General features: G+C 40.2%; 1 protein-coding gene across 1 annotated transcript in view; it reads right to left on the bottom strand.

Moving 5' to 3' along the window:
• Positions 1-16,139, bottom strand: part of PHLPP1 (PH domain and leucine rich repeat protein phosphatase 1) — a 141,278-nt gene that overhangs the window by 37,649 nt on the left and 87,490 nt on the right. Inside the window, exon 4 of the mRNA XM_039548907.1 lies at positions 8,637-8,803. Coding sequence (XP_039404841.1) covers positions 8,637-8,803 — 167 coding nt within the window. The remainder of the gene's footprint in view (positions 1-8,636; positions 8,804-16,139) is intronic.

The raw sequence follows: 16,139 nt of genomic DNA on the forward strand, positions 1-16,139 counted from the left end.
ATCTTGAACCTAGAACTGAAACACACAATCCTGGCATTTATCTTGAAGACAACTGTAGGTTTATGGCACAGATACACTGCCTTGAAATTTGGGGTGTTTCTGTGGTGGAACAACTGTCTCACATCATCCTCAAAGTTAGCTGCAAATACAAACAAGACTGCTCCAAGCAGTGGACTCTGAGCCTTTAGAGTATTTTTTCCCAGTATTTAGGCAAGTACAAAAATAGTAGTAAAGATAGGAAGATTAAAGCAAAATAACTAAGCTGCTGGAAAAACATCAAAACGTAACCTTTCCAATTTTCAAGCCAACCATGAAAAAAAATTAACTCATTTAACAATCACACTGAGGCTACAGCCTTTACCTGTGCCACTCTGTAGTCTCAAAAGGATAGTCTCAGGGCTTTTGTCCACTAAACAATATTCTAGAAAATCCCAAACACAATATTGAAATAAAATTACAGAAGATCAAACTAACAGAGGAAAGAGGACTGGGGCAGCAGGTGGTAAAAGAAGCTAAGAAGTACAATAACTAACTCCAGTGTAGTGTTCAGCTTCAAGGTTTTCTGCATACATTCTTGGGCATAACTGCCCTCGGTCAAAGAGGGGGAGGGAGGAAAAAAACTCCCCTTCCCCAACATATCTGGATTACATCTCCACTACTCTAATGTATGTTGTGATGTGTGCTTATGAAAGGTCTTTGATGAGTAATCTAACTACTCAGGACACAAACTGAACTGGTTAACAGGTCTATGAAGTACGTAAGAGAGGATAAATAGTACATCCAGTATTGGATAAATTCGTACAAAATGCACATAGAAGTGTACATCAAAAAATCCACAAATGAAAATGACTTGTTAAATCCTATTTACAGAAACACTGAAAGACAGACACCACAGTCTTAGTTAAAGTTAAGAGACTAATTTAAGACATCTGGCTGGAAGGAGGTATCTTCTTCCCCCATTGCAAACACATTCACTTAGAAAATGCTAAAGTCCTATTTCTTCTCATGGAGCACTGTCAAGTGCAGAATATTACTGAGCCAAACTAGCAGGCGTTTCCTCAAAGGGTAAGATCTAAGTCTACCTCTCATCTTTGGTCACTCACTTCCCACTATCCACATCGCACACAGGCTGGTACACGTCCATTATGGAGCACTGCCATGCTGCACATTTAAAATGCTGAATTGTTTATAGTGCTTCTTATATCTGGACAGATTTACAGTCAGTCACACCAGTATCACTTGTACATCACATCAATATAAATAAGGTAGGAGAGCAGTATTTACAGACTCAAGTTTTCTGCTGCGGCTGAGTTTGCAAAGCGTCAGGCTTCCAATAGACTTTACAGTGCAACATCTTTGCTGTTCTTTCACATTCAAATCTTTACTCCTATCAGAAGCAGGCACACACAACAATGCTGCCCACATGGCATTGCTAGAAAGAAAAAAAGGCGTAACATTGCTCGTTTGAGGCATGACAGTGTAATAACCTCATATCAAGTCCATACATATGCTTTTTGTCCTCTTCTCCCTTCTTCCACAGTTCCAGATTTTGTTATCTCTTAGTAAAAGTCAGCCTGAAGAACAGCATCTCTCAATACACTATGTTCAGTTAGCTTACTAAGCTTTCTATTGTAATGGCCAATATACAAACACTCACTTTGCTGAACAAAAATAGCCCTCCTTTAAGCTAGAGCAAAATGTTGACATGTCAACCCTTGGGTTTAAACATACAATATGACTGAACACTAATTGCCCTAATTGAGCCAAAAACTGCCCACTTATTTAATCCTGAAGCTGCCACTTCAGGAAGGGCTTTAGTTTGACATACGCAAAATAAGGAGAGGGACTAATAAGAGAAGTTTGTATTATGGCAAAGCAGTGAACTGACTGACGTGCTAATTTCAAATTCAGACCCACCTGGTGTGAACAGCAGAGGAATTTCCATCACACAGTACAGCATTTGTGTTGCACTATGTTTGGGGCAAGGGGAATAGTGTATTCCAACTGGCAGTCATCCACCATCATTGAAATGCAGCCATAACAGACTCTTGTGATAAAACTGGTCTTGCCTTACTCTTACCAAAACCAATTAAAAAGCAGTATTTTACTGTAGGGTATGCCCAGCCACCGCCCTGGAGGGATGTCTGCTGAGATAAGAGATTGCATAATCGCCCAGCAGGACTCCCTGGAAAGGCAACCACTTCTTTAGTCACGGCGAGAAAAGACAGACCCAGAATCCTCTGGGAGACCCTGTGCAGATCCCTTGTAACCCACTGGCCTTTACCCTCTGGCACCCACCCCCTGTATCCCTATAAAGCGAGCCCCCTGCCCCTGCGAGGAGAGAACGCTCGCCCCAGCTCCCCTTCGCTGGAGTGCGGAATCAGCTACTCGAGCCTCTTGTCTCTCTCTCTGGTCTGGCCTGGAGGCTGCCCTGCAGAGCTGAGCTGAAATCACCAGCTGACAATCACTAAAGAGCTGACAGCTTCTGCAAGGGCCCTCCTGCCAGCAGCTGAGGGAAGACACCGGGCCTCGGGAAGGCGATTCCTTTTGGGACCATCTCTCTGGACCGGTCACCTCTTCCTTGGTCAGAGCTACTGACCCCTCACCAGCTGTCATATTTTACTACACCTGAAAGGGAAGGCGTGGCTTAATAAAGAACTCAGTCTAAGGAAAACAATCACTTTTCCAAACGTATCTCCAGAACCTGGGCTCTCATGACTGTCCTGTGGTTACAGCTCAGTATTATTTTCAAGCAGCAACAGAAGTGTCCCCCAGTTTCAGCACCATTTCTGAACAGAACGATGGAGTTTGCCTTGCAGTGCTGTGACAAGTTTTGGAACTAAACTAAAACTTGCCACCTTCTTGAACACCGGCTACTCTGGCCAATTACTTAATCATGAGGAGAATTTCCATAAAATTCTGCCACGGCAGCTTCCCCCTTGGAAATAAAAGGTGCAATTTACTCCCTTTTTGCAGTTGTGTTGGATTCCCCATCCACAGCCTTACTGCCTAAGGGAGCTGCTAGCCTAGTGCCAGAAATACTGTCACACCATTCCCCTTCCAGAAAGGTGTCATTGCAAAAGTCTTAAATTACTAAGACAATTCAAATGAACAAATAATCGGATGTTATGTCAAATTCAGACTACCTCCAAACTTAAAAACAATAAAGCTTTTATTATATTACATGGTTGGTAAGACTACCATAAAGACAAGAGAACCAAATATATGGTTTTTTAGTGGAAATAACCTGAACCTACACTACTGCACAAGGCAGTTCTCAATTTCTGCACATACCTACCATGCACTGCTTCATATAGGGAGAATGACTGACCTCGGAGGAAGGACAAAATTCTTAGGAAAAAACACTGAAAATATATTCACTTCCTCTCTACTGGAAATTTATAATTGAAAAACAAAAGCATTAACTAGGGGTGGACTTCCAAACTGAGACATGTTTAACTACATGAAAAGAAACCCTTACTTTGGAAGCCATATTAGAGAAAAGTACACAAGTAAACTGAAGACTGATACACAATAACTGGATTCCACAAATACGTTCACTCGTTGAAACATTACTTGGAAGAGATACTGCTGTACTTAGCCTTACAGTTCACTAAAGTGAATCCAATTAATCCAAGTGCAATTTCTATTTTTAGACTCCACTATTTTAAAAAATGCTATTTTTATAGCCTGTATCTTACTGCCATTTATTTTTCTCATCCCACTATTAAGTTCACTGTTCAAATTCAAAAAATAAAGTTTAAAAATTCAATGTGTTTCAGGCATTAAAACAATTTTGCAACTGTCCCCACTTAGTTGTTTGCAGAGACTTAATTTTATGATTTCATTTTTCTTTAATTAAGTGTCACTGATTTTTGCTAGGTGTTCACGAGAACACTTTCTTGAAATCACAAAGATACACAGGAGTTAAGGAGAACACAGTCATGAAAGTTTGGGAAGATGCACTAACAAAAGCAAACTCTTTCTTCAATATCTTTACAAGTTGGATAAAACAAAAGCAGTCAAGTTACATAAACAACAAACTCCAAGTGCCATCTTTAGCATTACAAATATTAAAAACAAAAATAAATTCCAATGCTACAGAGATGAGAAAATAAGTGTAGCACCCAAATCTAACAAGCACTCGATGGGGTTTGTTACTAGTAGACCTGTGTTATCAATACCACATCAACCTTTCCTCTTGCCCTGCTGCTTAGATGGCTGCACTTCAGTGTTTGACTTCAAGTGAAAGAGGAGAAACTATATAAAAGTAAGGTTTCCTCCTCTCCAAGACCAACAGAGTTGTGACAGGAAGCCCCCTGCATCTTCACACACCATGGAGAAAGCAAAGGTAGCAATGCTCCACATACTAAGAATCATTTGAATATTAAAAAAAAACCCCAACCAAAACCCAAGCCACCAACCCAAAAATTAAGGGGGGGAGGCGGGGAAGGAGAAAGCTCAAATACTTCCAAGTGCATCTACTGGCAGTGCCCTGTGGGGCCTGGCAAGGGGGAAGATGCATAAGTGACATTCATTAAACCATCCAACTTTCTCCACTAACCGCAGCTTCATACACTAATAGCAATAATCACAAGAAGTACCTCAATGCGCTTTGAGGCCAGCCAAGAGGCAGGCTGGAGTCTTTCCTCCCTGCTCCTCAATCTCCAGGTACAAGTTAAGATCAAGCTGCATTTCACACTGACTTCTGGCAACCTTGCCTGCTGGGTTCATACCAGTTAGGTTGGCAATACTGGTTCCCCCTCACTTCCAAGCATTCTCTGAACAAAGATTACATTTTAAATTACCTTCTTACTGCACAATGAATTTGTAAGGAGGGTTTAGCTTGAGGTTGCCTGAAATCCTGAGTTTTCAGATAAAAATCAGAAGTTGCAAGGGAATTCAGAAATACTTGCATCAGTAATTCAGAGTGCTCTAGCCTTCTCATAACCTAGAGATGCATCTTCAAATTTCTGCCACTATCCCTGAAGAGTTTCAACTGAGATGCCAGAGAAGGCAGTTCATTTCTAAAAGGGCTCTGGGAGAGAAAAGGTACCCACTGATGTTAAAATAAAAATCCATATAATCACTGCCAACAATAAACAACCACAATCAGAATAATAATTCATTCTTTAGATAAAACTGGCAAGCATACTTTTACTTATTTTTAAAACAACTTTTTGTCTTATTACATCTCCCTTTTCTTTTTCTTATGTTTCTTTTAAATCTGCAGCAGTGTTATCTTAAAAATCCACATACTGATAACTTACTTTTCAACGTTAACAAGAAAATAATATTCTTTATGCCAACCACTTTTTCCAACAACGCCAACTGAAACAATTACTGATAAAGTGATCTCAGTCCAGTGAAGCAGAGCAACAGTAAATAAAGACTATGGTCTAGTCTTTTGCTTCAAACCCAGAGCAACAGTACTCTGCAAAATTAGCAAGCCTGAACTCTTGTTAGCATTTCAACTGGGGAAGCTCCTCTCTTATCCTAAAGAGAAACATCCTTCCTGTAATTTTAAAAAAGATTCTGTGAGGGAGAATAATTTTGTAGCATCAACAATATGTAGCATCATTTGCTACTTTTTTCAGCACAGATGAATTTTCAGATGGCTTACTTGTATACGTAGTATGAAATAAGTATTCCCTGATAAGCAGGAAAAGAGAGATGTAGCTGTATTTATCTTTCAATATTCAGACAGTTCAGTTATGGAAGTTCACAGCTGCAGAGCATCTACAGCAACAAAAGGGGGTTGAGTGGACAGCAAAACAAGCAGAAGTGCAGCTTCTGGGAAAAAAGTGCATCTACACCTCCGTACACCTTCAGATGTCATGTACTGAGCAGGACTAAACATTTTATTCATAAATGCAACAAATTATATTATTTTAACAACTGAAAGAAGCAACTGCATAAACAAAACCAGAAATTCCTTTTTCCCCCGATACATTCCTGACTGTACCTGCCATGTCAGTGCATATGTCAGCATGTCATTACTATGACCCAGCTGCTTGCAAGTCTACTCAGTGGGTGGCTGAAAAGTTGGTGTTTTATTGTGTCTTTGACAGACTTGTTTTGAAATCCAGCATTCATTAAATTACCACCTAAAGTGATTTATTAAGAGGAACTGCAGCACCAAGAACTGCTTACAGCAAGACAAATTTTCCTAGACTGCCTTGCTAACCAGGTTTTATTTAAAAATTGTACCAGGAAGGGTAGGTATATAAATGCCAATGTGTTTTGCTCACAACATCCAAGCACATGGTTATTTTGGAGCCTTAAATACTTCTAGGCTTGATTCAGTGGTGTTGTGCCTCGTGTGCAGCTGCAATTTAGCAATTCCTCATTTTGTATAAAAGCCAACAGTACCAAATCAGAACAGCAAAGACTTGCTTTCCAGTGATTTGAAAGAACACGGGTGAACAAAAAAAGACTTTTGGTTTATTCAGTGAAGTTTTACTTTGCACAACCCCTATAAATATGAAAATGGTTTTATGGAATTGGATTAAAAAGAAAAAATAAATGAATTAGACAACGTGTGTTCACAGGAATGACAAGCCTCACTTTACACACATTTTGATACTGGGTTTCACTAATAATTTCAAAACATATGGTGCTCTTCCTCTTGCTAGATATTTGTGCATTTACTCACTACAGAAAAGCAGACTTACTAGGAGTCGAGCTGGCACAAAGCCTTTTGGGAACACAAGTACAACTCAAGTTTTCCCACCCGAAAGAGAAGCCAGTTCTGTGTTTCTTAGGGCAGGAAGGAGAATGGCTGGGGAATACACTCCAGGGTCAGGCTCATGCTTTTGCTGCAGTAGGGAGGCAAAAGACAATTGATGGGGCACAGCTTTTCCTAACCCTCAGCAGGAACTACCACAACTTCACACAGCCCTTCCCACTGGCACAGCAATAGAAACAGTGGCAACAGCTTCCAGCTACTCACTGCCTGGGTGATGCCACCTGTGCTGGGTGAAGATAAGGCTGGGGGACATCAAACAAGCAAAGGGAAACATCAAGGGCATGAGTTTGTGTTGCACCAACTCGGATCCACCAAAACAGCACTGTGTAACCTAATTTTTTTTTTCCTCCAGAAGTTCCCAGACCTGCCTCATGCCTTTTTGCCAAGCTCAAAGCAGTGGAAGCAGAGCAGACTATTACTTGCTGACAAAATAGGACCAGCTCACAGAAGAATGAGAGGAAAACAGTTTTACACCACTTCAGTTATATGCCACTTCTCCAGATTTTCCTTATGCAGAATCTCAGAAAACAGGAGAGTTATATTTTGTCACCTGAACTCTTTCACTCCTGTATGTTCAGGCTCACGTTAGTGAGAAAAATTTTAACAGGTTATTAACTATCAGAAAGACTCACCAGCTGCTCCTACAACTGCAGTACGAAGAGAACATTGAACAGAGAATGAATATTGCCCATCACATTAATAAACAATGCTTTCTAATCCCAAACAGAGTTAGTTGTAGGTACACGGAGAAATCCAAATCTATTCCAAACAGAAATTAGCTGTAGGTACATGGACAAAGCATAATCAAGTATCTCCTTTATACCTTCTGATATTTAAAAAGGAAAAATTATAGTAAGTCATTAAAATAAGAGACATTGATTATTTGTCCATGTTCATAGCTAGTTTATGCTAAAATTCCACTTGCTATCTGGAGACCTGTGTTGACATTTACAGAACACTTAATCCAGTCAGAATTTCTCTCCAGACTGTGTTCATAAGGTCTTGGAATTGCTGTATGTTTTGTTTGTGAAACAGACTTGCTGGGTTCATTCATCTTCCATTACGCCAAATTTTTAGGTTTTCCAAAATGAAATTGGAATTACATAAAAATACAACAGCCCGCATAATCCATCTTGTATTTTTCGGTTGTTTTTCAAAGAGGAAGGGATTTAGAAATGTGGTTTAAGACTTTTTTTTTGAACAGGACCATCCACAAATATAATCTTGAGGTACTCTGCAATTCAGTTACCACTGAAATTAAAATCTCAGCTTTATATTCAGTATGGGAACATTCATCTTTGTGAATACAGAAAGCCTGCTGATTCCACAGAACACATACATTAAATCATTCAGAGCATCAATCATGCTGCTGTCTACCCATTTGTTACATTCTCGGATGAGCTGCAGTGGAAAGAACTGGAAGGTCACAGCTACTACAAAAGAAGAATTAGTATTGAGCAGAGTAGAAAGAGGACAAGAACCAGGCTGAATTTATGAAATCAGGGCTTTCTTTGCTTGGGAGGGGGAAACAAAAAGTTCTTCACTTGGTCACATGCAGTACTGTTCCTACCTAGAATGGCTCCCTTTGATGGGTAACTCACCAACTCATACTCACTCACATGAGTCAAAGGCTGAAGAACTACAGTCTGGCCTCAGTAGGTAGATAAAAACACATTATGAAAATTGCATTTTGGGCTGAAAATATCCTTCTATTTACAAGAAAAACATTAAGTTTCTTATGAAAGCCAGTCTGTAGTTTCTAACACACAAAGTTAAGCAATTTCTGTCAGGCCAACGTTCCACAAGAGGAGGTAGTAATTTTTAGGAAAGTTTCTGCATATCATGGCTCCAAGGACAGAGGAAGACTAGTACAACCATACCACTTTACCTTTGTAATTCACTAAGCGCTCTACTTGTAGATGGGCTGGGGTTTAGCCTCAGGAAGTTCTGCTTTAAATTGAGATGAGTGAGGTCTTGGCTATAAAACAGGTTGGCAGGCAGGTGCTCCAGGCTGCAGCATGAAAGATCCACTGAGCTTATGCGTTGTGATGCAACCTGGAAGTCAAGCACAACACCAATATATTAATACTGTAATAAAATAAAGAACATTTCCTTCACCCCTACCAGCACAACATAAAATTTTAAGCACAGCAGAAGCCAGTGTTGGCATATATAGATGATCTAACACAGTTTACGTAAGTGCTGCAAGTTATGCCAGGATCTCTTTCTTGGCCTCAGTGCTTAAACCAGGTCCACAGACAGCTAGCAGGGAGGAAAGAGCAAAGGTCTGTCAAATTAATATGTGAAATGGATCCACTTCCATTTATGAAGTTATGCGATACTTTACAACCAGAAAAAAAAAAAGATACTTTTGACATAAGGTTTAGTTTAGTCCTTTGGGTAGAATTGCCTCTTCCAAGTGGAGGTGAGGGGTTAGCCGACATCATCTTGTCTTGGTTTCGTATGTCCAAGACGGGTATTAAATGACAAAAGAGTTATCCCATTTACACCTTACTGAAGAGAAAAAATAACCCACCAGCAAAGCACTGAGCACTCATCTCTTCTCAATGAATTAGAAGACCGTCCAAAAGTGATAAAAAATATGACAAAAAAACTCCTGAGATTTGCAGGCTTAACACTGTTTTCTAGAAAGAGAAAGGTAAAACAAACACAGTCTGTAGAGGCTAAAAAAGAATCATACCACTGAGCACTATATATATATAGCTAGCATCATTCCACAGAGACCTATAGACAAATTCTTCAAGTAATGGCAATTCTGCCCCTTTGCAAATCTCTAGGATACAACTCAGTGAACTACATCCCGCTGTTTTACTTATTTACTAGACTTCACTAAAAATAAATAAATATCACCAGCAAAGTCAAAAACAAACCCAAGACTGCAATGTAGTATGCTTACATTTTCTGTCCGACACTCAAAAATATTCTTTCATAAAGTAGAGTCACAGACATGCTACATGGCAAAGCACCACCACACAGTAATGCAAGGCAGTGGGGATGGTGGGCAAGGAGAAGGAGTCAAATGCTAGAAGAAGGAGAGGCATTTTTGGAGCAGGCATGGTTTAAGCAAAGGAGAAGAAGCAAACAACTTCACCACCATTTTAGACTTCTGGGACCACACCAACAGTGCTCAAATGTGTTCTGTCAGCTGCTTACACCAAAAGAAGCTATTGTTTCACTGGCCTTTTATGCTGGGATTCTGGAGGGACAAACACCACATCTAAGGGGCAGAAAGAGGAAAAGACCCAACAACTCCTAATCAATACCCAGTAACGTAAGAGCTTCTCAACTCAGAGGAAGGACACACCACTCAATCTTCTGGGCAGAGATACAGTCTCTGCCACCACGTACTCTGAAACTAGAGCCATCATGCTTTGAGGAGGTAAGCAAAGTAGCTTGCCACTGAAAGGAAGGCCACAGAAATTTTTTTTCCTCTCCAACGCAAGCTACACAGGCCTTAGAATAAGTGGTTGCTATTATAAACACACAGCCATAGGCTTCGAGGGGAACAGGCAGTGCAGTGTTTTTCTCCAATGCAGCCGTTAATAATCCAGTCCTCCCACATCCATTAAAATGCTTGAATTTTTGTTACTCTATTAGTTCAGTCCTTTTGTTACTGTAGCTAGTATTTTTCTTCCCCTTGTAGTATGAGACAAGAATTATTCATAGGCTATACTGAGCAGTCATTTCTGAATGCTGGATATTCAGTCTGTTTATGCCCAGTACTGTACAGTTCTGATCACACTGCAAACACAAGAGATGAAAAACTGCTGATGCCCGTTAAATTAAAAAGGAGGAATGTTTCATTTCAGGTGTAATTCTTGTATACACTGTTGCTCCAACTACTTGTTTGGAATGTGATATGAACAGCAATAAGCAACCCAGCAGTGCTTAGCAAACCACATTACTCTAAAAATATCTCAAGAACCAGAAATGGGAACTCTTGAGTGGGAATCATGATAATGCAGCCAAACAAGATCAAATATGCAAATTCTACTGTTGCCTCAAAAAAGGATGCAAATCCTTTCTTAAAACTGTCAAACCCTGAGAAATAAATCTAGTTAAAAGTAATTTTGTTTTTACAGGTTATATGTACTGGTTATTTTTTGTTTGACCTTTCTTTAAAAAGGAACACTTTATTATACAAAGCATTTAATTAGTTTTTTCAAGCAATTGACAAATATTGAATGATGCTTCTTCCAGAGAGATAACTGTAAAAGTTAAAACCATTTTTTAAAAAGTGTTAATTCTGGAATCAATTGTAATTTTATCAGTCTTTCTGTTACCAAGCAGTACTCTAAGAATTAACTCCTGAATTGTTACAAGGAAGGCTCATATAAATACACATAGTTATTCTCACAGGCAGGGATAAAGACTTTTCTCTTTTCATTGCTCAATACTGTTCTGTAACAAATTCCTACAGAACACAGCAACAAGATGAAAAACAAAGAAGAGTAATGAAGGAGAACATCATCTTAACAATACTTTCTTTCATTCACCAGAAACTTTCACCAGTTGTTTTGAAGTTGAATATAGAAATTCTGAAATTACATTGTTCCGAAACCAAACAATAAAGGAATATTTCAATCTTGCAACTGTCTGCAACTGACTTAAATGCAGCAAGACTCCACATGCTTATGTTTGCTATTGTTTATTAAACGCAAAGACTTTTTTGTAAAAGATGATACAGTTCTTTAATAAAGCACTGGGTTTCCCTGACTCACTCTGGAGAATCACTGCAGAGATAATGTGATAATGGGTGGGAAAACACTCAGTAGAATATCCCTCACACTCAAAGAATAAAAAGCATCTGGAGAAAAGGAACATTATCTGCAGAAAGTGTGTTTTCACTGGAAGAAAACAAAACCAAAACATTCCACTGTAAATAAATACCTCAACAAGTTATCTGGGCTGCATTCAACACATCCGTGCTCCCACAAGCATAGCGAAGAGAGTTGGTGTGGTAGCACTGCTAGAGGGAAAGGCTTTCTACATACACAGGGAACCTGCATTATGGACTTGTTATGGTTTGTTTGGTGTTTTCTTGTGGAAAACTCTTAAGTATAGCTGTCTGATAAGCTGTATGCACATACATAAAAAAAAAACCACAAGCAGCACAATTCACAACTCCACAGGCAGAAGCCGCCATTGCCCAGACCAACCCCTCTCGAAAGTCTTCTCACCCTATCTCAAATTGCACAGAGCCTTCACACTTGTGTCACACGAAAACACTGCTGCATTTCCAGCACCAATAACACTGAGGAAACGGCTGGGGCAATGACCTTCTCAGAAGATGGTACATCACAAGCTCTCAACGACAGGAGCTACTGCAGGAGCTGTAGAGTTAAAGCCTGTCTCTGCAAGACATGAAACATTTGGCAGCCATGCAGCTCAAACACAAAGCAAGATCTCATACTTTTTGAAGTCCATTTCTCAGTTGGGATATTCAGTCATCAAAAAACATAAACAAACAATATGAAATATGCTTTCTCCATTCCCTGGATATGATTTTTAAACACTTTACAGTCTGTCATTGTGTTGCAATGTCCCCCACTGTAACACTAGAGGAGTAGTAACGGGGTAAGGCCATGCTGAGTTTTGTACATCAAACCACAAAGTCCAGTGGAAGATTTTTTTTTCCCAGTTCCTGTTGAAACCTCAGTTATGCACCCTAGGCCTACACTGTTCTAAGTTATTTTTTTCAATCTTCACATGAATATGGCAAACTAAGTGGAGTTTGGAAGAAGTGATATACAATGTAGCACATGTACCACAGAAAGCCCTGGGTCTACCCACTGCAAACACCAAAAACCTGTTATTGTGCTTTTAATTTTCCCACAGCAGCAACAAAATGCAGATTTATTCTCCAAATACCACCACAAATAATGCTGCTGGAGAGCTCATCTCCCTCCTTGGGCACTGTGCCTTCTGCTCCTCCCCTCCTAAGAGCAGCACACATGCCAAAGAAATAGGAATCTCCCTAATATGAAAACTCACTTTTATACATGCACTACTTGTGCCCCAATATACCTACAAACAAAAACAACTATTCAAAAATGCCAGCAGTACCTCTCATGTCTAGATTCCAGGCAACACCTCAAATAAAGGTTTGCTGAAGTGTTTTGATTTTAATTTTTTTTTAATTATTATTTTTTAAAAGGAAACAGTATTTCAAGACTTGTGAAAGTACAGTACGGGTTCACTGTAAATCTTTAACAGCTGGCAACAAAAATACAGAAAAATACTTGCATCAACCCATATTCTTGCTGTTTCTTGCTACACAGGGCTGAAAAACCACTTTGCTTTGTCCATCAGTATAATTACACCTCTGTCACTGAGCTATGCAACAAGACTGATTATCGTCTTTGTTTTAAAGCCTTGGCTATACTACAGAAATGATCTGTGGCTGACAATGGATGTCAGGAATGGGCACAGCTGAACCCAGCTGTATGGACAAACACAAGTCTTGTTTATACAAGGACATCTTTTGGTGTGTCCTGTGGTGTGAATTTAAACCAATGTAATTATGTCTTTTTCCTGTTTACCCTCATCCCATTCCCTATAGCTCTATTCAGATAAGAAATTACTGCTTAGGACTTCAACAGAAGACAAAATAGCTAAGCAGCCCACACTGTACAGGCAGCCAACTTCCCAGTCTGTTTGAACTGAGCTGACAATGTTAAATTATACCTGCTGTAGACATGCAATGCAAAGGCAGTTAAATTTTTCTCCTTTAGGTTTTGTTTTTAAACAGTTTGATAATCATCACATCCCACCAATGCCTGCATAAGCCTTAACTAAACAGTGATATATAATGAAATACCTAAACTAACTTAGAGCAAACAGGTTCTCCTCACTTCAGAACTAGCCTTGCTTCAAATCCTAATCCTCCTTTCTATTCAAACATCAAAGCCCTGCTCAGCAGAGAGGCCTCCCTCCACTAAGCTGAATTCCACAGCCGGGAAGCACATTGGTGCCCTCAGCCACAGCCAAGAGCTGAGGAACTGTTTAGCCTGGTAAACAATCTAATGCCAAAAAACTTAATGAAGGGGAGGGGGAGAACAGAACATTTGCTTTTTCTTTAAAGCCATATTGATGCCTGAGATGGCCACCTAAAAACAGAGACTAGACAAGAATAAGGGAATAAAGGTAAGTATTTATTTGAAGGGCCTTCAAAGGTACACCCTGGGCAGGCCAAAGGCTACACCCAAGATGGACAGATGGTCACGGGTTTTTCACACTTTTATAAGTTCGGTTCATTTGCATATCAGGATCAATTCTCCAATTACAACCCCAGTTAATGATGTAATTACCCCAAGTTTGTCCTCCTCTCCAGAAGCCTTAGTTTACACATTTTGGGCCTAGGACAATCTGGGTGTCCTTGGAGAGCAAACCTAGAGTGGCTTGTTATGTCTAACTAGCATGAGAGAACAGCAGCTAACAGGCCACAAGAAACTTCAGAGTTACACACTAGGCAGTACAGGATTTGAAAAATATAAAAGTTAAAGCCTAAGGCATCAATATATTTTCATTTTTAAATGACAACTGTTAAAATGACTGCAGCCCAAGGGTTAAAAGGTACTGGCTTTTCTGGCATCTCCTTTTTGTTTTCTTTCAAATGTCAAATTAGATGCACGCCAGCTCCAGCTAAGGGCCTTGCATAGAAAACATAAAACCCAGCAAAGGCTTGAAAGCCTGCCACTCAGATCCACAAACCCAACAGGCAATGCCATAGGTCAGAGTAGTAATTCCCTACTTAGAGAAGGGCAGAAGTGCACGCCAGTGTGGCAGTACTCACAGGGCTCCTCTGCAGGTGAACCCGCCAAAAGCCTCTGGTACAAATACCTCACGCCAACAAGACTCAGGGGCACAAAAATTATTTAAACTTGTCCCTTCTCTGCTCTCCTTATCACTGAACAAAGTTTTATAAGCAAACAGCTCATTTCTACTTTTGGCCCTTGTGCAAACCTCTAACAACTGAAAACAGCATTAGCAAACGTGTGTGGGGAGGCAGAAATGTAAAGGGGATTAACCAGAAGTTGGGCTCCCTCATCTTTTGTGATAGGAAACCAGAAAAAATTTAATAGATGTGAAAGCCAGTGTCCCAGGTTTAACATAAAGATCTTGACAGCAAGAATTTGGCAAAAAAGGTGACATTCATCATCTATCATTTGGAAATGCTGGGTAGTATCTGAAGTCATTACCAGAATACGAGTGTTTTCCTGGAGGAAAAGTACTCTTCTTTTAGAGATCATGTACTGGTATCGATATTAGTCAGGGAATGATACCAACACTGTTCCTTGGTCATAGTCACACTGGGATGCTCAGACTAAGATCCCTGCAAGGACAAGGCTTAAGATGCAACTTAGAGTTATGTGACAGTAATTAGCTGTAGCATTAAGCTACTTATAATTCAGGCATGTGAATCTCCATTTGGTGGAGCAAGGAATATTAACATCCTTAAAACAGCTCGACTGAAAATAATTCATTTGTAAATACTGCCAAAGAGGTGTCAGTCTCATAAAAATTAAGAAATACCCCTTTTTCTGCTTACTATTCCTGTTAGATTTATTTTTTCACAAAGACAAGCTGCTGTACTGCCAAGCAAGCAGACTTTGCAATGAGCAGCCCTCCACCAAAGACTTTCTTTCAGCATTTTTTCACTTCAGCATGGGAAAATCATGCAGCAGATCCTCAGGGAAGCAATGCTAAGGCACATAAAGACAGTAAGTGCAAATCATGCCTGGCCAATCTGGTGGCCTTTTCATGATAGAGTGACTGCAGTGGTCAGCAACAGAAGACCAACTGATGTCATCCACCTGGACTTCTCTAAGGCCTTCAACACAGACCCACACAACATCCTTATCTCCAAACCATAAAGACATGAAGGGTGGACTATTCAGTGGATACAGAATTAGCTGGATGGATGCAGCCAAAGTTGTGGTCAACAGCTCTATGTCAGGTGAAGGCTGGTGGAGGGTAGTGTCCCTGAGGACAGGGTCTTACAACTGGTGCTCTTTAATATATTTATCAATGACATAGTGAGATTAAGGGAACCCTCAGCAAGCTTAGAGATGAAGCAACAGAAGGAAGAGATGCCATCCTGAAGGACCGGGACAAGCCTGAAAAGTGGGCCCACAAGAGCCTCATGAAGTTTAAGAAGTCCAAGTCCCAGGAGCTACACCTGGGCCAGGGGGCAATCCCAGACATAAGTACAGACTGGTAGAAGTCATCACTGCAAGCAGCTCTGTGGAGGAGGACTGGGGTTTCTGGTGGATGAAAAGCCAGACATGAGCCAACAATGTGCACTCACAGCCAAGAAGGCCAACTACAGCCTGGGCTGCATGAAGAGTCGTGGCCAGGAGAGCAAGGA

Source organism: Corvus cornix, chromosome 2, assembly GCF_000738735.6.
Source record: "Corvus cornix cornix isolate S_Up_H32 chromosome 2, ASM73873v5, whole genome shotgun sequence".
Taxonomy (NCBI): Eukaryota; Metazoa; Chordata; class Aves; order Passeriformes; family Corvidae; genus Corvus; species Corvus cornix.